Source organism: Artemia sp. Qi Xiang Cuo, chromosome 1 (genome assembly GCF_049724085.1).
Source record: "Artemia sp. Qi Xiang Cuo chromosome 1, ASM4972408v1, whole genome shotgun sequence".
In the NCBI taxonomy this organism is placed as follows: Eukaryota; Metazoa; Arthropoda; class Branchiopoda; order Anostraca; family Artemiidae; genus Artemia; species Artemia sp. Qi Xiang Cuo.
Window position 1 is genome coordinate 90,921,936 of NC_142794.1, and position 23,911 is coordinate 90,945,846.

At 37.5% G+C, this 23,911-nt stretch overlaps 1 protein-coding gene across 1 annotated transcript in view; it reads left to right on the forward strand.

Annotated features, from left to right (window-relative positions):
• LOC148956909 (uncharacterized) overlaps positions 1 to 22,507 on the forward strand; it is a 55,642-nt gene extending 33,135 nt beyond the window's left edge. The window contains exons 8-13 of the mRNA XM_089092620.1: positions 1,281 to 1,526; positions 10,580 to 10,705; positions 14,415 to 14,578; positions 15,753 to 15,936; positions 17,992 to 18,180; positions 22,089 to 22,507. Of these exons, the coding sequence (XP_088948746.1) occupies positions 1,281 to 1,526; positions 10,580 to 10,705; positions 14,415 to 14,578; positions 15,753 to 15,936; positions 17,992 to 18,180; positions 22,089 to 22,318 (1,139 nt within the window). The 3' untranslated portion in view covers positions 22,319 to 22,507. The remainder of the gene's footprint in view (positions 1 to 1,280; positions 1,527 to 10,579; positions 10,706 to 14,414; positions 14,579 to 15,752; positions 15,937 to 17,991; positions 18,181 to 22,088) is intronic.
• Positions 22,508 to 23,911: the final 1,404 nt, after the last annotated feature.

Below are 23,911 nucleotides of genomic sequence, written 5' to 3' on the forward strand. Positions count from 1 at the left end.
AACAATAGCGAAATTATTGGTTAGATAGATAGATAGATAGATAGATAGATATTGATATTTATTGGCAAAAGAACTTTCACAAAGCCTAGTGGGCCGAATTCGCATTTCTTAGTCAACAAAATACAATAACAATACATAGTTACCACTGTAACGAAAGAATGTGGTTTCAAACTATTAAGTTTGAAACCACATTCCTAGAAGATATTTTGGTCCCTGTGAAATGCGATCTTATAAAGCCTGAGCCTCGATTCAGTTTGGGGAGTTCGCCAATATCTAAGCCTGGCTGAGTTTTATCGTTTTTAAATTTTATTAAGCTTAACAGTGGTTGGTTAAGCCTGAGTCTTGACTGAGTTTGGCTGGTCCGCCAATTTTTGGTGGACCTAATCCTAACCATAGGGTTGACGGTTGAATCCCGAGTATCGCAAGGAAGTGTAGTATTGAGCCGTCCTAGCCGAGTGGCTAGCACGCTGGACTTGAGATCCTTTGTCTGTGAGGACAGGGATTCGAGTCTTAGTGTCGTGGGTTAGTTGGTTTAGAACGGGGGTCAGTGGCGTGACTCTGTAAGCTCAGCCAGTGTCGACCCAGCTCTAAATGGTTACCTGGAGAAATATGGGGAAGTTAAACAGGAATGGGTGTGCGCAAGTATAGAATGGCTGCCTCACTCCCTTATTGCACTTCCTGGCTGATGGGTCATGAAACGGAGATCAACACCGCCGGTAAGGACTGTAAAGTCCTGCACCATATTTCCTCCTTTTTTTCTCTTCAATCCACCAGCATGTAGAAAAAATGTTGGATTAAACTCCACCAATATCTTTGGAAAACAAGGTAAAAGCATTTTTGAATTAAAACTTCTAATTTGCTCTTTCTAACTCTTTATTGGGTAGAGATTTTTAATGGGGAATGATACCAGACACATCAAAACATTTCAATTCCAACCTTTATAAAAAATATTTAACTCTTATCGGTAAAGTAGTGACGAATTAATTATATCATTTGGCTGGAAAAATCTATCTAGTTGATAGGTTTGAAGGCCAAAAAATATCTTATTTCTGGCGGAATTTCAAAGGAAAAGCTATTTTTATTGTAAGCAGATTATAGAGAAGACTCTTATTACAGGGTAAAACCTTAAAATGCGGGTCTTAGCAAACACTAAAAAAAAAGTTGTGTCTCAAAGAAAAAAGTGGGGGTTTATCTTTACTGCACGAAAGTGTAGTACTCAAAGTTACTGTACTAATTTACAAGATTCTTGTTTTGTAATGTTTTTTTCTCTCTTTTTTTAGGGGGATATAACAGAGGGGAATGTCTTAGGACGGTTGAAGCATATAATCCTGAAACAAATATGTGGGTATCACTGCCATCTATGAGAGAACCAAGAGGTAGACTAGATATTGGTGTTGCACAAGGAAGAATTTACGCCATTGGAGGCTGCAGTGGAACGAAAGAGCTTGCCAGCGTAGAAACTTACCAACTCCATGGCACAAAATGGGAAATGGCTCCTCCATTGAAATTTCCAAGATCCAATATTGGTATGTTTTGTATTGTTTACCCACTGACTGATAGGATTCAGTTTTACTATAAGTTTCGAATTTGAATTTAAATGTTAAAATTACTTTAACCGTAATTTACTTTAACCCGGAAATTCGCGGGCGAATTTCCATTTTTTGAGATAAACTGACAGGACAAAGTTCTTTCCTATGTAGAAAAATATGTAGATTTCAGATATGTATTCAGAAACTGACGAAAAAGGATAACAAGGTAAAATATGCTACTGTCCACATATGGGGACGCTGCCCAGAAAACACTCTTTCGAAAGTCTTATCGGACACTGTGAAAGTTCTCGAAACATTCAGGGCACAATGCGACTTTTTATTTTTTGCAGATGAATCTCGTTTTACTCGTGCAGTTCTTGTCCTGGTATCGAGAAGCGTTATTTTTGTCGGACTTGCCAGGCCAATGGCCACTCAGACCATCAAGTAGGATCTCGTTTGTGACAGCAATGACAGTCCTTTTCTTGAAAAAGCCGATTTTTGAAGGCCAACCAGGGCTTGTCCTCATCCACACCATCCCTTTGTTCGTTATGGCTACTACAATAGACACTTTGAAATGGAGGAGATCAAGCGTGCCGACAGGGCAGGTTTTTCTGTAGAGAATCCAAGCGTTGACAACAGCAACATCAAGGAAATGGTGGAACAGGCGCATGTACCAACGTTTGTTTCGAAAGTCGTTTTGTAAAGTGAAGTCAGCGAATCCATCAAATCCATGGCTCCCATACACTTATTATATTTCTTCACTGCGTATGGCCTTTCAACCGCCGCTTTCGATTTCGCTGTGCTGCACCATCTCTGGACACTGTCAGTTGGGGCATAACCAGCGAAGGATGAACAAACATTTACGAGATTGTTGTCTTTCCAGCGTAAAATCGTCACTCCTTCAGCAGACGTAGCAAACGACGAGGTTTCTCGCTTTTTCTTTTTCATTTCGACTTCTGTTATTAGCTTAGGTGCAGCATCTCCAAGTCGATTTGCGCGAAGGGTTCCAACACTATAAATCTTTTCCTTTGCTAATGCTTCCACCAGAGATACCAAGGTAAAAAGGTTGTTGAAATACACTTTAGCGTTTGTGTTTTTGAGGCCACGAGCGAGTTTCACAACCAGGTCTCCTCCACACCCGTACGCTGGTGGGTTGTGGTTAGGACCGCTGCCTTGATATGGCTCAAAATCAAACACATATCCTGAGACTCCAGCCCGAACCCAAATTTTGAAACCCCACTTAGTTGGTTCTTCGCTTAGCTGCTTCTTCCCTTGAAGGCGACCATCATCTCGTCTATTGAACTGCATTCTTCGTCGGCCACTGCTGCTTTGAAAGAGTTGCGCAACATCTCCAAAAATGGGCGGATCTTTTATTATTTGTCACCATCAGGGCTACTTTGTTGAGTAGTGAAATGTAAACATTCTCTAATTTTTTTGAACCTTTTGCTTGAAATATAATCTGGAATCTGAGGTATCCTCAGGGTACTTGACCAGTAGTTTTCAATTCTTGGGTATCGAAAATAACTCATAATCAAAAGGCATCCAACATAGATGCGTAGTTCTGCTGATGTCAAATTCAACTCATACCCTTTTTTTGACAATGCGTAGGCGTTAGACTCCCTGACGACCATTGCAAGAATTTCGTCAGAAAGAAGTCCCTCAAAGAAATCGACAGGATCCGACTCGTTTCTGAGATTGAGCAAGACTCGACCATCACCGGTGAACGGAGGAATCGACTCTGCTAGAGGATTATCGACATTGGCTCTCCGAATACGTCGTCTGGCCTTGACCGGGTTAGACTTCGGGTTGTCTCGTGGAACTTTGGTTTTAGCTGCAATCCCACTGTTAGACTGTGAAGGAATGGTCTGTGATCTTCCATCTGAAACTGAACTGTTGACAGCAGGGTCTGCTTGCGACGTCGCAAAAGAAGCAGAACTATTGGGCTCCGTGCTTGGGCTTTTCCTTTTCCTCGCATAAGTTCTAGCAACACGCTGGAGAGATGGTTCCGTTCGATCAGGTTTCGCTACCTCGTGGTCTACACAATCTTCGTCTGTAGCTCTCTCTTGCGTATCTCTAGCCGCTGGGCTCGATCCGGTAGCAAGTTGGACGTCCTCTTCTTCACATGGAGGCTGCCAAGTGGGATCTCTGCCATCTTCTTCGTTGGAGGAAAGATCTGATTGGTCTGAATCGATTCCATTGTCACTATCGTCTTCAAACATGATTTTCAAGATTTTTTCTTTATGCCTGATTTTTAGTCAACTCATCTGTAAAGAACAGAAGCTTTACTAGTTTGCGAGCACAAGGTACAAGCGGGGACAAATGAACAGTAGTGTTAGCTGTAGCATTCTACGGAAACTATACGGAACGAAAACTATGCAGAAAGTTGGTGCTAATGGGCAATATCCTCATGTGGGGACAGAAGGAAAATAGATGGCTCAACTGTATGAAATATTCAGAAGTTGAAAAAATTACTCTAACACACTTTTAAGGGTACGAATTCTCTGAGAAAAAATTCCCGACTTCCCCAGGTCAGCGATAATGTCTATAAAAAAAAGAAAAAGTGGAGTTACCTTGCAAATCCTTGATAAAACTCAAATTACAATTTTCTGCTACAATGGCAGGAAGAAAGCACAGCTTATCCGGTAGAGCTCTTCAGGGACGCTTATGGAAGAATCGGCAATCAGATGGCACCAGGAAACATATGTTAAAAACTCAGCTTTGGGTAAAGAGGGGGTTACAATTACGTGTCCTCAAAACCAACCAGCGCCCGCGAGAGGGTTAAAAGAATAAAAAAAATTCAGATAATTTGAAGGAACTGTGCTTGAAAAAGGGAGAGAAACCATGGGAATTATCTTCATAATTACCTTGAATGAACCTGTGCCCCCCCCCCAAAAAAAAAATGCAAAAACAAGGTATTACAACAGTAAATATACGCTTCCTTATTGGCGATGCTGCTAGAATTGGGAATAAATGTTATATATTGTAAGTTCTTCACTTTTTTTTTCTCATATAAATTTTAATAAACAAATGGAAAGCCTCTTTAAGTTTGATCAATGTACCAATAATATTAATGATATGTATTTAAACCGAACAATGTCTTGGAAGTTTAATTGCACTTATGTAGAGAAAAATACATTAAAGTTTATATTTGATGAACATATTAAAAATTTGTAATCACGCTTGACAGGTAACATGAAAAAAAAAATCTAGTTACCACAAACAGAGAGATAGAAAAAAAAAACTTTAAGCCATAAAGCCATAATCATGGGCGTCCATAAGCTGAATTTTAGTGGGGCTTATCTGATCTAATCGGCACTTCCAATGCTTTATAGGCCTAATAGAAATCTACAAAAAAATATAAGGCAGAATCATTCAGCCAGAGGGGGATAGAAGCCCCCCCCCCTCTGCCCCCCCCCACATGGGTGCCCATGGCTATAATATTATCACCAGGAAGAAGACTATGAGACTTGGCCCTGAAAGCGGCAGAGGTCCGCGGCCTTAACGTGTTTGACCACTCCTACCTAAAAGACAAATCCTCAACGTCCTTCCGATGGATAGTATCAGTAACGCCAAATTATGAATACGCTGCCGCCAAAAATTTGAAATCGTTAGATTAATATAAAAAACGCCAAACCTGGTTTGGGCGTGTTTGTTAGAAGCCAGTTAGCACCATTACCAAACAAGTGTTAAACTAATTCCCTGAGCCGTTGGAAGAAGAAGCGGGGAGGGCAAGTAAAGACCAGGATCAATGCTGTCAAAACCGGCCTGGAGCTTATTGGGGACTTTCGTTATCACAGGCGAAGATGGGACAAGCAATGGGTGAAGATCATTGCACAATACATTGATGACCGAGCAATGTGGCACTCAACCGTCTGCCAAGTCATAATGCCAGGGAAGGCTGAAGATTTTGTTTCCTGAGACACGTACAAGTAAGTAAGTGCTGAATGCATGAAGGCTATCTAAAGGGCTTTCTCAGGAATGGTGTAGGGTATTAAGTAAGAGCTTTCAAGGACTGGTAAGGGGGACGATCAATTGATCAAAAGGAAATGTGTGCACGCTACTACCACCACTACTACTGCTACTACAACTTGTACTTCTGTTGCGACTACTGCTAAGACTGGAGATGTTGAGATGAATATCTCAGGAAATGTCGAGAAGTTGAGCTAAATCAAAACACCCTACGTGCATACAGATTGTAAAAGGGCGTAACAGAAATATCTGAGGAACGGATCAGAGCATAAGTTGAAACTTCAAGGGTGTGATGAGGGGGATGTTCAACTGACGAAAAGGTAATATATATATCTACCACTGCTACTACTGTCATTACTGCTACTAATGCAACAGCAACAACAGCTACTACTACCACTACTAAGTCTACTCCTGCGTACTATTACTATGACTACTATTACTCCTAAGGCTAAGTGTATGAAGATGAAAATTGTAAGTAATATTGCGGAGGAAGCTGAACTAAATCAAAACACGCTCTGGGCATGCAGGTTGTCAAAAGGGTGTATTTCAGGAATGGCTTAGGATATTAAGTTGGAACTCTAAGGGAATGATTAGAGGGGATGCTATAGCTCCAACAATTTCTTCTACTGCGACTACTGCTAAGGGTAACAACGTGAAAATTCAACGAAATATTGAGAGGGAAGTCGAGTTAAATAAAAAAAACACTGTGCATACAGATTGTGAAAAAGGTGTGTCAGTAATATCTTAGGAACGGCTGGGGGTTTTAAGTTGAAACTTACTAGGCTTGTTGTGGGGGATGATGAACTAACCAAAAGGAAATATTTGTTTGCTACTACCTCTACTTCTGGTAATACTACTACTGCTAATACCACTACTACTGCTACTGCTACTAAAAGTGAGGGTATTAAAGTGAAAATTTCAGTGAATGTTGAGAGTATGCTGATCTAAATCAAAATACACTATGCACATGCAGTTTCTCAAAAGGACGTATGAGCAATCTCCCAAGACCGGCTTAGAGTATTAAATTGGAACTTTCAGTATAGGCTGAGGGGAATGAGGAAATAACAAAAGATGCTATGTGTACAGTGTTTCTTCTTCTTCTACAACTATTGTTACTATTGAAGCTAAGGGTATTAAGGTGAAGCTTTTAGGAAATTTTCAGGGGGATGTAGAACTAAATCAAAACACATTATGTGCATGTTGATTGTCACAAAGAGTGTATCGGCAACATTTCAGGAACAGCTTAAAGAATTAAGTTGAAACTATCAGTTATATTGTGGGGGATTTTGAACTAACCAAAAGGCACTTATATGCATACTACGACTACTACTGTGCTCCTACGATTACTGCTACTACTGGGTCTAATGGCATTAAGCAGGCCTCCCACTGGGTTCATAATTATGAAAAAAGTTCATATTTTTAACCTAGGTTCATAAATGGTTCATAATTTAGAATAAAGGTTCATAAAGTTTATATTTTTCTTGTCATCAGCTGGAAAGCACTTGCGGTTGCTGTCTTTTTCCTTATAAAGGAAAAAGCAAAGCAAATGTATGTGGAAGAGTTTTATTTAAAACGTTTCAAACTGTAACACACCATGTTTTGTGAACATACATTTTCTTCTGTTCAAAAAGAGATTGTTACATCTAACTTGGTTCCTAAATTTCTCTTATATCTTCTTTTACCAAGCTATATTTTTGTCTTTTCCTTTTTCTTGATTGAGTCTGCTATCTTCATGGTTTTCTAATAGTAATTTTCCTAAAAAGTTCATTTAAGCTTATGAACTGTAACATGACTTCTTGGCAGATCATAAGTTGATTGATTATTCTTTTTTTTTTCTTTTTTTTTACATGGATTCACACTAATGCTTTTTGCAAGGACCTTCTACGCGACATTGGATCTTCTTACTTGGCGTTGCTTTACGATGAGACTACAAATGACAAAGGTGCAAAGGAGTTGAATATCATGATTAGATACTGGTCGGAGACCGAGGAAAGAGTCTCTGTACGCCACCTACAGTCCTTTTTCATAGGACACGCAAACGCGGAAGATTTACACCAGCCCCTACTACAAGCTCTAAAGGATGCTAACCTTGATCTCCGTCAAGTCTTGATGCTGGGGACCTAATGTCAACAAGAAAGTTTGGAGGTTATTTGATTCCGAAGTTAGAACTGTGCGCAGCGATCGAGGCCTAGCTGACATTTGGACATGCAACATGCATTTATGGAACTCGGTTTTTAGTCTGAAAAACCATCAAGGACAGACAAAATATCCCCTTGTTTCAAAGATAGTAAAAGCAGCTCTCAGCATGTCGCATGGGAACGCTGACGTTGAACGTGATTTTTCCCGGTCAGGACGGATCATGACCGAGGAAAAATCATCGATGAAAGTCAAAATGCTCAATGCTAGACTGATAGTCTCTGACGCTCTAAAGAAGTTTGAGAACAGGCCCAAGATAGTCCCTATTACCAGACATCTGTTGAATTTGGAGCGAAATGCATGCCAGAGCTATAAACTGTACCTGGAAGCTGAGTGATCTAGACAGGCTGAAGAGGAGTCCAAAAGGAAATAAGAAGGCAAGAGAAGAGGAGGGAAAAAAGAGGATGTTATCTGAGAAGAAGACCATTGAACACCTGGAAAAAGATTTGATTAAGAAGAAGTCAGTTGAAAAGGAGAAGAGACAAGTAGCAGAAAGGCTTCTTCAAGAAGCTAATGAGAAGCTAAAAAAAGCCATAGATGCCAAAGACTTTGTAGAAATAAGCCTCGCACAAAGTATGATCGAGGCTTTGAGTCGGAAGATGCGCGAAGAAGATGAGGCAGTCAGAGAGGTTGAGCTGATACAGAGCAGGGTAAACAAACGAAAGTCGTCCTTAATTTCGTCATATTTTGCCAAAAGGAACAAGTAGAGTGGACTATTTTGTACTATTGTATTTTGTACTTTTATACAAATTAAACGCATTTAACTGAACTCATGAAAAAAAAAAAAAAAAAAAAACAAGAAGAATATGTGCACCAGTGATGAAAACACCAACTGCCACTTTTTGTGTCCACGGACAGTTTCTGAGGTGCACATGTCGTAAATTTAGGTTCATAATAGGTTCATAAAAAGCGCAATCAAAAGTTCATAAAGTTCATATTCTTGTGGTCAAAAGTTCATAAAGTTCATATTTTTCACAAAAATTCTAGTGGGAGGCCTGCATCAAGGGAAAAGTTTCAGCGAGTGTCTAGGGGGACAAAAGGGCATATAGACAATATCTTAGAAATGGCTTAGAGTATTAAGTTGAAAATCTTTTGACAGGGATGTTGAACTGAACAAAAGACACTATGTGGATGTTACCACTGCAGTTACTACTGCTACTGCTGGACTCAGGTTGCAAAAAGAGTGTATGAGGCCTAGAGTATTAAGTTTCAACTTTCAGGGCATGTTAAAGAGGATGTTGAACTAACAAAAAGGCATTATACATATACTACTACTACCAAGAGCCGTTCAAAGAGGAGGGCAACTGGGTCAACTGCCCTGGTTGAAGCAGCTGGGGGGCCGCCACTGGGAGATTTTCCACTCAGATAAATTCTTTTTAACTTCGTTCGTTTTTCTGCATGTGTTTGAGTCGGAAGGGGGGCGCTGTAATTAATATTTCTTGAGGAGCTCCAATCCTAGAAATGCCTCTGCTGCTATTACGTCAAATACCACAACTGTTGCTAGGGCTACTGCTACCGCTACCACCGAAGCTAAGGTTATTAAGGTGAAACTTTTAGGGAGTATTTAGGAGAATGTTTTACTAAGTCAAAACACTCTACATGCATTCCAGTTCACTGCAAGACATAAAGGTATAAGATGAGGGTTATTAGCGTTTTTGTTATTTTCTAATGTTAGCAGTTAACTTTATTTGTAACTGTTTTAAACCCTTATAGCTCTCCAAGCCCTCTTATTTCTTGGTTTGATATTACAATTTTTCATAATAATTGTATATTTCAGATTTTTATTGACTTGTTAAATGCTTTCAATTTATATGACCATTAGATTTTCTTTTTATGACGTATTAAATAAGTTACATGATTTTTTCTTATTTATTTAAATTTTTCGAATGATGTTTTTTTTTACACAGATTGAAGTTTTTTTTCACCTGCGGGTCGAACCCTTATTTAGTGGATTTGCACCACGACCACTCCATGCAATCACGGCCAAGGGTCATTATGTATGCTTTTACCCTTTGGTAAGACCAACATGGATAAGACACAACTTGTCTAGACTGAACATGGATATTACTGAAATAATTAAAATTCTATATTTTACATTATCTCGAGAAAGAGTATCCATTATCAATTTTTTTCTGTTAAATGAATAGATGATTTTAAAAAAAGTAAGTCGTGCAATTTCTCAAGAAGCTCAAGAAGAAAAATTCCAATCTATTAATGGACCTTTGGAAACTCTGATTGTTTTTAAGAGCCGTTATCTGTAAAAGATTGAGAACCTACGCGTTAACGTATTATGGGTGGACGAAGTTTGCTATCTAAAAGCTCTTCTAAGACCAATATGATTTTTTTATTTTTCTATGGTTCTCTGATCATAGCACATCATTGATTTAAACCCTTGCATATTTTTAATGAAATTCCAAATTAATATAAATGAACGTTACCAACCACAAATCTGTTTGGTTACTAAAAGAACAGGCATATTATTCTAAAAGAACATCTAATTCTATTTTTGCAATGGAAGCTCTAGCCATACTACTGTAGTAATACTGCTACTACTACTATTGGTAGTCTGCTTGAACTACACTTCAAACAAATTGCACTTTTATTGAACCTTTGTTGGGAATTAAACTTGTGCCCGAGTCTAGAATTCTGAACAAGGCCTATTATATAGGCCTATTAGATATGAATTAAAAGGTAATGGTGATGTGCTTCAGTTCATCTACATCGTTTGGAAATGCACAGGCTCTTGGGTATTATCACATGTTTTTCCAACGATTTGCCAATTTTGGATTCCGACGAACTTTCCCTCCCCTCTCAGTATTGTATTGTTATGTTTTTATCTTTATGGGTGATAATTCTTGTATTTGTCATTGTCTTTTTTTTTGTAGGTGTTGCTGATTTGGACGGGAACTTGTATTGCATTGGTGGATGGGACGGACAATCCGCCATAAAAACCTGTGATGTGTATAATCCTGCGACCAATCAGTGGAGTAGTATTGCCCCTCTGAATATTGGTAAGCTCTTTTGCTTCCGAATAGTTATTTTCATTAATTGCTTATTTGCTTTTCTAGTCTTGATTCACCTACGAGTGAAAAACAAAGTTCAGGGTAAATTCTGGCATTTTGTCCTAGTTACTGAACATGTTCAACTTTCAAAACTAATTTAAGATAAAGAAAAGAGAATATCTGATACACTTTTTGTTGTTTCAATCAGTTGCTCTTGTTCAAAAAGTGGATTTGGTTTGCCAAAACCTTCAACCAAGACGAAAGGTAAAATCTAAAAACTAGATAAGTATGATTCAAATAAGACAGTTCAAGTTGTTCATGGGCATTAGTTCTGTGTAGTTCATCAGTAAATCAGCCCTAACGTCTTTATCTATGTAAAATTTTGATTTGGGTTTCAATCGAATTTTCAAAGTTACCTATTCCCTTCCTGGTTCCCACAATCATCTGAAAGATGGAGAGTTTCACCCTCTCCTCAAAAACCCATTCAGTATTCTCTGGTCTTCCCCTCCCTCCTCTCAAAATTAGAAAAATACAAAAACCATTACACAAAAAGAAATATAAGATTTTGTATTTTTCAAGTTTGGGGCTTAAATTGCTGTTAAGGGATTCTTGGGCGTCGAAAATTTGATGGTACAATTTTCGTCATGATTGGATAACTTTTTGGGGTAATATTTTCTGCTTTTCTCTGAAGTTTGACTATTTATTTATGCTGATAACCACTATCGGTACTGTTATTCGTTATATGAAGACGTAATATAGGCCAAAAAGTACTACTTTACACTTTAATCATGTTCTACATAAGTTTTCAGAAGAAATATTTCCACATATTGTTCCCAAACTTCTTGGTTTTTGAGCATCAGCTACTATGGACTTGGGTTGCACTCTGCTTGGAGTTGGCTGCCACGTCTGTTGTCATAAACATTTTAAAAGGGTGTATTTAAAGCCGGTTTACAGTAACATAATCAATAAGGTTAGCTGTCTTACCATCATTTGAATACCATGTTAACTTGCGAACCATTTTATCACTAAATAATGTTTTGGTTATAACTGGATTGTTATACCTATGAAAGTGTAGCAGTCTATAACCATTGCTATTTTCTTTCCTGTACCAAATTTATGCGGCTAGGATATCATCTATCACTATTTCTACCGACTTGAGCAAAAATCACCTAATAAAAATGAAGCTCCTAGTAAGTCCAGTTCTCCTACACTGCCTAAATGTTTCAAATCCTTCCCCCAAGCTGTTCCTGAGATAATGTAGATATTGCTTTTTGATAACCTTGCTGCACAGTCTCAAGGTTATCATATATCTTATACTTATTTGTTCCTCTTCTCATGTTTCCTCTTTTCTATATCTTCTTCTCCTGATAGTCTTAGCTCAGTATTTATTCCCCCGCCCTCAGCAACACTTGATGAAAATTTCAAATTGGTTCTCAAGGTGCTCCTGAGATGTTGCAAATAAGTAATTTTGAAAACTTGGCACCGTGTAATGTCTTTTGATTTACATGACTGCTTAACGGTGAATATAGTATAAGTCTCATAGGTGCTTATAGGGCTGAAACCTTTTGTTGGATGGGAGACAAAAATAAAGAGCTTCTTCCCATCTCCAAAGTAAGATTTCAGGTACTCTTGCCTCCCCTCCCCCTTCCTCTCCCCAAAAGTCCCTGAAAGTTTCAACTTCATACCACATTCAATTTTCAACCTGGAAACACGTAGTGTCTTTTGATCTACTTCCTTTTGTCGGGAAGCAGAAAGGGTCTTTTGTCTCTTTGTCGGATAAGTTTTTGGGGAACCAATATTTTTCGTTTTCAGTTGCTTGTGCGTTCAGATGCTCTATGATTTCGTATCCCAAGGACTTCGGGATGTAGGCTTAGAACCGATCAGTAGAAAGAATGTTTATGGCCCTTATTTTGCGCTCTCATGTTTTTGGGAGGGATTCGCTTGCCTCAGAAATTTTATTTTGTGCATTAGGCTCCTCCTGGCCCAAGAACTTACGATCATTCGTTTCAAAAGGATCAGAGACCAGAAGTATGTTGGCCAGTTTCTGGGCCTCCTACCCCACCCCTCCAACAATTTTTTTTTTAGTCTGTGAATGATCACTGATAGCTTCGAGTCAATCACATACCCAAAATACAACAAACTCTTTTTTTCTCTTACAAGTACCTGTGTTTAAACAGTGGGGAATTTGTATTCTTTGTGGTACTTGTGCCGAGAGATGCGGGACTCATATCATCTGTAAAGGTGGATTTATTGGACCTAGTGAATTTTTTCAACAAATAAATATCTTAAAATTTTGATTGGATGTCTTGGGGAACAAAAGGGACACGCAAAGGGTTCGGCTGCTCTCCAGTCACTTTTGACTCTTAAAATGAACCTTTAATTTCAATCGAACGAGCCCCCCTCCAAATTTTATGCGACCACCCCTTTTACGAGGTGTGGAAGAAAAGTAATGAGACTGTTGATACTGCAAGCGATCTGGGAACCATGCACTATTGTCCTTGAGATAGCAGGTGTATCAGAACCCTTCCATAGCTCAGTTTGAGTTTTTACTCCGTTAGTTAAGTACGTGGTTTTTGAGACTGCGACTAGTGAAGTTGTGTTTTTATTTTTCGTCAGGGAATCGCTCAATAATAGCCGAATTTTTAAAAAGTAGAATTTTGATTTAAATACATACATACAAAGAATAGCTGATTCCAAGTATACATTATTCATTAAGTTTAGTATTAGCCATCAAAAGGTACGAGTCTGAGAAAATTTACTTGATTTTTTTAAAAGGGGAAGCACCCCAAATAGCTGAGGAATCTTAATGGAAATCTCGCCGTCAGATTTAGCGTATCGGAGAATCCTATTGTAGAGGTTTTAAGCTCCCATCTGCAAAAATATTGGATTTTGTATTTTTTGTCAGAAGAAAGATGACGGATGCGTGTTGTTTTGTTTTTTTCTCTGGGGTAATCGTATCGAACCAATGGTTCTAGAATATCGAGAGAGGGCTCATTCAAACGGAAATCAAAAGTTGTAGGGCCCTTTTTAAGTGACCAAAATAATTAGCCGTTATTTCGGGATTTTAGAAACCATCCAAAAGTCTGTAATAGACATGCTGAAGACCATAATGATTGTAGTTTTCCAGCTCTGCTACGAACAGTGGGAACATCATCTCTATCTTTGTGTAGCTACCAAACTACTTTGAAGGGGATAAAATTGATATATATATATATTTTCCGTGACGATACTAGTGATCAATATCAAGAAAAGCCTCTTATGTTTCATATCGTTGTTTTTTATTGTATATTTTATGAGCCATCGGATTCATTCTATGAGTCATACGATATATTCGCCATTTGATGACCGATGTAAGAAATCACGTGATTTTCCAATCAATAAATCAATCAATTTATGTAAAAGAAACACAGTTTAACCATTTATTATATACGGTTGGGTAGATCGATAGGTCCTGTATTTTAGTGTTGATTTAAGTTTCCACTTGTTTGTCCTTTTTTCGTTAGACATGTGAGTACTGTATAATCGTTAACTATTTGTGTTTTTTTTCTCTTTGTTTGTACTCCTCTAGTGCATTTTTATAATGCGAATGGGCAAAAAGGGCAAAAATAAATTATTAATATTATTATAGGTAGAGTGTTTTTAGTAGATTAGTGCAATTAATTCTTACTTTGTTCGAACCATATATATATTTATTATACTTGTTATGTCAAATATTTAGGTCGATACCAAGCTGGTGTGACTTCTTGTCGTGGTAAAATTTTTGCTGTTGGTGGTACTGACAATTGGAACTGTCTCAATTCGGTGGAGTACTATGATCCAAAGAAGAAAGTTTGGGAATTGTTCACTCCTCTAAGTATTGCCAGAAGAGGCTCTGGAGTCGCTTTTTATTAAGTTTAATCAAAAAATATAATTTCCTATTATTTTTTAGAAACATAGAATGCCGTTTCGATTTGTTTCAATTGACCGAAAAGGCTAGTTTAGAATCTAAAGTTAAGAATTTAAGTCTTAATTAATGCTCTAGTCCGTTGCCTTTAATTAGTGAGGCATTTTGCTTGGAACAATGTGACCAAAATTCAATATCAGTTGCTAAGTGACTTGGTGGAAATATTCAATATGTGTTCTTTTGGGGACTAAAACTTTAATTCGGTTCATGTTTACATACTATTTGTGTACTCAGAACCACAGCCACTCGATTGTAACTCTTGAAGCTTCGAAAAAAAAAATCGGTTCTTGTTTCCAAGTTCAAGGTTCAAGGCCTTCAAGAATTCAAGGTTCTTATAGGTTCAAGACCTGAATTTGTGCGTCAGTGTCGTAACTCGTTTCCACTCCGGAGGCATAACATTAACTTGAGACTCATAATAAAAAATATATGACATGATTAGGCTTATCTGAATTGACCTAGTTTTGATCAACTTTGCTATTCTGATCAAATCGGAGTTAACAGCTTATATGCATAGAATAATTTTTAACAAGTCAAATATGTTAAAAGATGTATCTAATGATAGTAAGAAAGAAAAAGAATCATATGTGCAAAATACTACCAAAATCCCTTTCGTGGATATTTGGAAAAGAAACAATACATATAACAAGACCTGAATGAAAGGAATTTCACAAATTACCTGAGTAACGGCTAATTAACTATTGCGGGATGATTCTCCTCAGAACTAAGACCACTTCGACGATGGATCAAATTGGTTTTACGGCAACGTCGGTGTGTAACGCGATTGAATCTCAAATGACGATATAAACAAGTCTCATGCATTGGATTTCATCTCTTGAAACGTTCCGCTTTGAATTTGAAAAAAAAAAAAAAACGCTTAGTTATTTAATTGATCATTCAGAAAAAAGAAATTGCCGTTCACAGATGTTAATACCAACTGTTCGAAAGGGATAGTCCAAATGATTGACGAGTCTGCATGACCAATACCGAGGCCAAATAATAACCACTGATGGGTTGTCAGAAGAGTTCACAACTTTGTCAGGAGTACTCCAGAGTTTCATCTTATCAACACATCTCTTCAACCTCTTTCTAAATGCCGTTCTGTCACTGATGCAGTCGGAATATGGCGCAATAATAGGAGGGCTGCTAACAGACAATCTTGCCTACGCTGACGATATTGATGTGCTAACCAACTCTACACAAGAACTGCCGGCACAAGCTGATATACTCTACAATACTACAAAGGCGTTCGGAATGGAGATCAATGCAAGCAAGACCAAAGTCATGGTAACTACGAGCCGTGAACTTGATGGTCCATTATACTATGGTCCATTATCACCATAGGCGGGAGACAGGTAGAAACGGTTGACCACTTCCTGTACCTTGGTGGCCAACTCTCCTCAGATAATTGCCATAGCTCTGACGCGAAACATCGACTTGCACTTGCTAGCTCTAGCTTCCGAAGACTAGCCAACCTCTGGAAAGTATCGACCTATCCAACAAACTCAAAATGCAGCTATTTAACAGTTTAGTAATCGCCATTGTTATTTATGATGCGAAACATGGACTCTGAAAACCGAAGACGAAAGGAAACTACTAGCTTTTGAGATGAGATGCCTCCGGTGCATTGGTAGAATTAAATACACTGACCGAATCACAAATGTGGAAGTACGTCAAAGGCTCCTGTCCACTGAAACCATTCTCAGTAAAATCAAGAAAAAATAAATGCGCTGGTTTGGCCACGTCAAACGATTGGAGCCGAGCTGCCTCCCAAAAATCGCCCTCAAAGGATCCCTCCATGGCCTTCGTCCACGAGGCAGACCACGAAAACAATTGATGGAGAACTTCCACTTCGACAACGTCAAGATAGCCCAGTTATCACGTATCGCACAAGATTGAGGAATCTACCGAGCCCTTACGCATGAGCTAGCAGGAGGAGTGGCCCCAAAACGTCCCACGAGGATGGCCGGGACCTAAGTAAGTAAGTAGGTAAGTTAGAAAGGGATTTTAATGCATGTTAGAATTAAATATAAAGACTACATAATTACCATTTTGTTTATTTTTGTTCCGCTGTCCAAAGTGAGCCCTAAAACATTTAGCAAGTATTGCGAAAGTGAAATGTGGTTCAATTTGTCGAAAGTGTTGGAGGTAGGTTTTACACTTTTGGGAATATTTTAGAGAATTTAAATCACGAAGGTACTGGAAAGATTTAGCGCATTGGGGTATATATGTGTTTTTTAATCTCTTTCTTCGGCTTTCTTTTGAGTTTGATTGAATTTTAAAGATAGTATTACCCGAGTAAAGTGATTGTCCTTATTACGAATTTATCAGACCTTGTTATATCCTGACAGTATATACTATAACCTAAATTTATTTCAGCCTCTATCCTTCAAAGATTTTGTCCTCTCTTTTTTGGGGGGAAAAACTTCTGAAATTCCACGCATCTCTCTTAATTTTTTTTTTCTGAGTTTCTTTGTTGGAAGCAATTGCTGCTACTCTGTCACTTCCAACAATTAGTAAGTTTTTAAGCCTCTTATTAAAATTCAGTTGAAGCCTGAAAGAATTCTGAAGTTCAATACTTCTTTAAATAGTCGTAAGTCTGGCTGTTCGAGCAATCCTTTCTTCTTCTTTTTTGAAAATACAAGTGTAGGCAAGTGTTTTCATTTTTCCTTCAATTGTCTCCCAGCTCAAACAAAGCTAAATAAACAAACTAATATTATTTTTTATGATACTTACTTCTTTCATTAGCATCGATAAAGTTGGATATTATTTATTCGATAAATCGTTACCCACGAAATTTTAAAGATCCAAAATCAGATTCTTACAAGATACAGTACTTAGTAAGATATTAAATGCGATGAAAATATGAAATGATGAAAATTTTTTCCAATGACTGACGTGGGTACCAAGAATGAATACTAAAACTTTTCTCTCTCTCTCTCTCTCCCTCTCCCTTGCACTCTCTCTCTTTCCTTCTCTCTCTCTCTCTCTTTCCTTCTCTATCTCTCTTTCCTTCTCTCTTTCTCCCCCCCTCTCTCTCTCTCTCTCTCTCCCCCCCCCTCTCTCTCTCTCTCTCTCTCCCCCCCCCTCTCTCTACTCCCTCTCTCTCTCTACTCCCTATTTTCACGAATATTATAAAAAATTGATTGTGTCTTTAGACTAAGCTGGGCGATTGTGGCTGTAATAGGGTTGAAACTTGGTTTTTACCTTAGTTTTTTGCATTTTTGCTACTGATGTTTGTGCAAAAATAATGACTTTGAATCTTTCAGAGAAGGTTTGGGCAATAGCTGGTTGGTTCCCGGGCTACCTCTGACTTCCACTGTTTTTTTTTATACTTTTTTATTTTTCGATACAGCTGATTTGACTTTTATAGATAAACTTTGGGCCATTGGTGGTTCTGATGGGGTCGAAACTCTATTTTCAACAGAGTTTTTCGACTTTATTACAAATACCTGGAACAAAGGACCAAACTTGACATCACGTAGGGCTAATACTGGTGTTGCCAACGTTAATAACAAGCTGTTTGCTGTTGGAGGATTTTCAGGTAAGATAGGGGCTGGCTGGTCTCCAAGCACTTTAGATTTAAAGAAAAAAGGACCAGAACTCTCAATTTCTGATTAAATGAGTGTCTTCCTAAGTTTTTACGAGCACTAGGGTGTAGTTTGGATAGGATGCGGAGCGGAGGAACTTCCACGGGAAGAATTTCCAGTGGGGAGGAAATTTTCTTGGAGGTACTTCCCTGGATTCAAATACAGAGTCTTTTATTTGTCTATCTTTGTCTTTCGATGCACAATTTTACATACGGGGAGAATGTTACTTGGTAATTGTCCGGGGGGATTTCCAGGTGACAATTTCCCGAGTGGAGAATTTTCCACCTTGGAGAATCTTCCGGGAAGGAATATGTTTTTTTGTTTTTCCAGAGAAATTGAGAAAAAGTATAAAAGACATAAAAGCCTGAGAGAGATAATAATTTGAAAATTCAGGCCAAAGAGTCAGACATGTTCAGTTTTAATTTGAGAATGATATGTTTATTCTTTAAGGAAAAATAATAGTGTTTAAACTGACATGGTACCTGCCTCCTTTCTATCCTAGAAAAGTTGTTCGCTCTCATAATCCTCAACAGAATAAAACCACATCTTGGTAGATGCCTACGCGAACAGCAACACGGCTTCCGTCCAAACCACTCCTGTACTGACCTCATATTTGTCCTCAAAATGCTGCTGGAAGAAACAAATGAGGGGAGAAGGAAATTGTACCTTGTGTTCATTGATTTTGAGAAAGCTTTTGACTCAGTAGATAGAACAACACTCTGGAAAATACTCTCACATTACGGCATACTGGAAAAAATCATTAAACTTATCATCGCTTTCTACAAAGATACAGAATGTTGTGTACAAACTGGCAAAGCGAATACCAAATACTTAAAAATAATGACGGTAGAAAATCAGGGATGTGTCCTCTCCCCCCTACTGTTCATCCTTGTTGTTGACTAAATCTTAAGTAAGTGTGAGGGCTATGGGATTGATATTGGTGACCCGGCCAGACTTGGAGATCTCGATTTTGCTGACGACGTAAGCCGTCTTGAAACTTGCAAAATGAGACTGCAGACCTTTATAAAAAGTGTTAAGATTCAGATGTGAATTTTTGTTTTCACCGATGGAGGTTGAGAGGCTAGTGGAGGTAGTCCCTCTTGAAGCCAGGCATCGTCCCATACACCAGGACCCTATTCTTCGTTTCTCTCACATATAAGTTCGAGAGGGCGAGAAAGTTCTATTTTCTAATCATGGTAAAGTCACTTCTAATTGATGACTCAGAATCCATAAGAATTTGTCCGTTTTTTTTATCATTTTTATTGGTGGGTAATTTGGTGTAAACATCAACGACAAACGACATGCAAAGCCTGACTGTATTCACTATATTGGCATATAGGCATACCCTGGTACCCTAGATACATTCGGTACCCGTGCAATTTGACATTTTTAATAGAGGAAAGAAAAAAACATATAAAGTTTGAGATTTTTGGAGTTTATTAATTTTTTTTTTAGGCATACGATTGTGGCCATTTATCTTAGTCGGAGCGTTTCGAACAATACAGTGTGTCCATCCATTTTATTACCAGATAAATGTCCTTGTCTCCTTTAAACAAATACGCTTTTTACTACTCCTTAAAATTTCCTTTTCCTTTTTAAATAAATTCACTGTCCGTCGCTCTTGTAATCTACTGATTTTTCAAAGCTTTAAGTCTAATTGAAAAATACATCGGCCTGTAGCCGATATTCTTTTTGAACGTTCCTGGAGAATGAATTACTGTGTTAGCTGTCTTACTTTTTCTCCATCGATCTTATCACTGGATGTTGGCAACAAGTTATACAATCCCTAAAAGATTACATTCATTTTGGCACTGTTTTGGACGTTTACTCGGCCTTATAAATAGGGTTCTCACGGACCATTAGAAAACATAACACACAAGCTTCAATAAGAAAAACGGAAAAGCTAAGCGAAAACTCAAAAGTTCTAATTTTTTTTTAGTCCCCTTCTTGTCTAGATGTCTCTTAATCGCCTTACAACCGTCCTGACTCTACCTGTTTTTATGAATCGATGCCTGTTTTTCTAAACTACTCGCACAAAGGAAAATATATAAAACAAAAATTGAATCGTGCTTTCGTATCTAATTTCAGTGCCCACTTTTTTGCTCTTTGTGCTCTTTACTATGTTTTCTTCATTCAAGTTACTATAGTATTTTTGTACTCTTAGCTTAACAGGAAAAACCAGAAGAACTCATCAAATATCTTCAGGATAATCAATGTACCACAATTGTACCTTGTTATGGCAATATAACTCGAAGAGGGCCGGGTATTGTTGCTGTTGCAAACACCTTTGAATTTATTAACATGATATCTCATCCCTAAAAAAAAAAAAAAAAAAAAAAAATTGCTGTAATCACAGTTATGTAATATCCATCCTTAAACTTGCGCTAAAAAACACTTTTCTTTCACCCCTAGAGTTTCTGCATACCGGTTGGGATTGCTGAAGCTTTGCTCCCTTTAATTGAAATTTGCCTTAAAAAAAAAATATAAATAATAATAAAACAATGGACATAAATCGACATATAATGGAGCAAATTCATAGCTGCCATTAACGGGAAAAGATTTTTGAGCCTGCACTTGACAGCTTTGTTTTTGATGAAAAGGCACACCTCTCTTTTTGCGATTTTATTGCCGGATTTTTTTTTTGCAAATATATATTTGCTTAAAAGCAATTTTACAACTTTATTATCCAAATATTTTAACTGGCCAAAACGACTTGAAATAATTTTAATTGATTATGGCTAACCGGTTTCTAGTAATTTCGTGCGAATCATTAATAAGACTTACTTGTGGAAGTTATGCCAGGTGTTTTCCAGGGGGATTGTGTAAGGAAAGTTTTAGTTACTCGTTGACTGATTGTATATCAATAGTAATTTGTAAGAAAAATTTGTTTCGCTTCTACTTTCTAGAAATTAATCGAACAAAGGGGAAAATGTGCGTACATATTACGATGAAAGATGGCTGATCACCAAAAATCGTTTTCGACCAGTCGATCTGGAGCCAAACGAAAAACAGGTTGGCCTTGAAGTGGGTGGGAAGAAGTTATAAGAAGGGATTTAAAGGGGATTCATGGGACGGAGTAAATAATGAAGCTTTAAACAGATTGGGTTCTAAGAGGAGCGTGTTCGGGTGTGTTGACGTTAGGGGGCTGGCTACTGCAAGCCATCAGACTACATGGAAAAGTAGAGTAATAATTGAATGTAATCCTATAGGATTATAAAATTACAGTATATAGGATTTGACACTGGCATGTATTATTTATTATAATTAGGGGGAGGGGGCTGAGTTAGTCAAAGCTCAGAAAGTAGGAAAACTGATAGTAAAAATATTGACATAATTTGACAATTTAGACATCTTGAAAGCGCCCCCTGTACACTTGCCTGTAACGTTTGAAACAGGGAATTCATCAATAAATTATTCTACAGACTTAGAGGATTTACATTAAAGCAAATCTTGGAATAAAATTTCCGAATAACAACCTTTTTGAGTTCATAATTTGCTTTTCAACTAGTTTTGATGATTAATATCTTTGAAAGACTGCTTGTAGTTCGTACCTTGAAGCTAAAATAGTGGTATGTATGATACTAAGGATTAAAAAAATTAACAAAAATAGCGACAAGTAAAAGATACAATTGACATTATTTTAAGCTTGAATCAGGTGCATGAGTTGAAGGGACAAAATTATCAGTTCTTTTTTTATCCTTTTTTTTTAACTTTTCTGCTTACCAAATCAATTTTGACGTAGGATAAAGTTAGTTATAAATCATGGCTAATAAATACATTTATAGTTCAAATTCTAAAGAAAAGTTCCATCAGAGTTTATTATTAATGTTGAATTGTTAATTTAGATCTTTAAATCTTTCAGGAAGGGCATTTTTAGATACAATTGAGTGTTTGGATGAACAAGCAGAAGAATGGACGTCTTTTGTCTATGGTCAGGATGGAAGAAATCGTCAGAAAAGTATGTCACCCTTAGATGTCAGTAGACGGCCCTCAGCTAGTACTGCTATGATTTCGCATGATGAATTTACTAAATTAAGGAATGAGTCTTGCAAACTTGATAATCTGCAAGAATTTCCAGTGATTCCGCTGTAACAACCGGCAGCGAATTTAATTCCTTATAAATTCCATAGTAAAATCTTATTTAAATGCTAAAGATAGTCTTAACTTTTTTTGTTTTACTGGAATTTAGATGTGTTTGTAATTGCCTGTCAAAACCTCTTCTGTCAAATTATTTTCTGAGTTGACTGAAACTATTGAAATAAATAAAGAGGTCAACATCTGTTCCATCCAAATTTTGATTTTTAGGAAAACAAAAAATCCGACTTAACTCATTTAGAAATTTTACTCCACCCAAGTTTTTAGACAGATTTTATTATAGGGTTTGTTTAGTTAAGCATAAAATAGAATATTTCAACTAAACCCTAATTAAAAAAAATTATTTTGTTTTGCTATCTAAATCAGATATGCGAATGTCGCGTATCAGAAAAACATTAAATGAAATTCTGAATCTTAGCTCAAGCAATGTCTTTGATGTGAGGTACCAGCCGCTATGTTTGTGTGTCTGCTTTAATTCTCAATGAGTTCAAAATCGTTCTAATAAATTATATGAAATATATTCAATGTTCTACACACAAATGTTTGGAATCTAATCCGGTGGATAATTTTTTTTGTAGCTTTCTGTTTAAATTTTAATGAAAATAAATACATCACGGATATTTATTTCTGCACCTTTATGGGAATTCACCCCCTGAAATTTTTTCAAGGGCTTTCACTCAAGAAAGCTTAAATAATGTAGCCACAATCAGGCTCTTCATCAAAATCAGGCTCAGACGGAAAATTACTCTTATTCTACCTCTCATGCACCTCGTCTTCTTCTATGGTCGAACCTGCATTCATACATGAATTCTCCATGTTTTTAAAACAAAGGGGTAAAAATAGAAATAAAAAGAAAGAAAGCTCGTTCAAAAGGAACAGGTGAAATATCATGGATGCACCTGCACGTAAATTGTTTTATGGGATGTGTTTAGGTGATTAGGGGATATCCCCTATTGTTTAGGGGATTTTTTTAATTGTTTAGGGAATAAAGATTAAAAAACATAAAAAAACATGAAAACAGGAGGGTAATTATGTTGTCGCTTGACGCTTCGTCTAAAAATACCCCACTCAATATTCATGCACTCTATGGAACACTCAATGTAAAAACACTTTTAGGATTAGAATTCACTGTTTAGGTTTCGGATAAATTTGTCATTGCATTTAATTGATTTAAAAAGAAGAAGAAAAAGCTACAAACATAGTTCTATAAGCAGATAGTTGGCTAAAAGGGAAAAGAAAACTGGTACTTCTACTACTACTAACAACTCAACGCAGCACCAACCCGCCTGAGGCTAACAAAGCTACATACGCTGCTCCTCCATCCCAGTCTATTCAAAGCCTCCCTCTTTACACCCTCCCAGGAAGTTTCCATTTCTCTTAAATTTTTCTTTACGACATCCTCCCACCTCAACGGAGGACGACCTGACTTTCGTTTCGACCACTACGGTTGGCCGATTAAGACAATCTTTTGCCCAAAACAATCAGTCAACAAAACAGTCAGTCAATCGGGTACCCAAAACAATCTGTAAGCAATTTATCAGGAAAACATCTAGCAAATCTTCCTCCATCATGCTTCTTAACCATACTGTA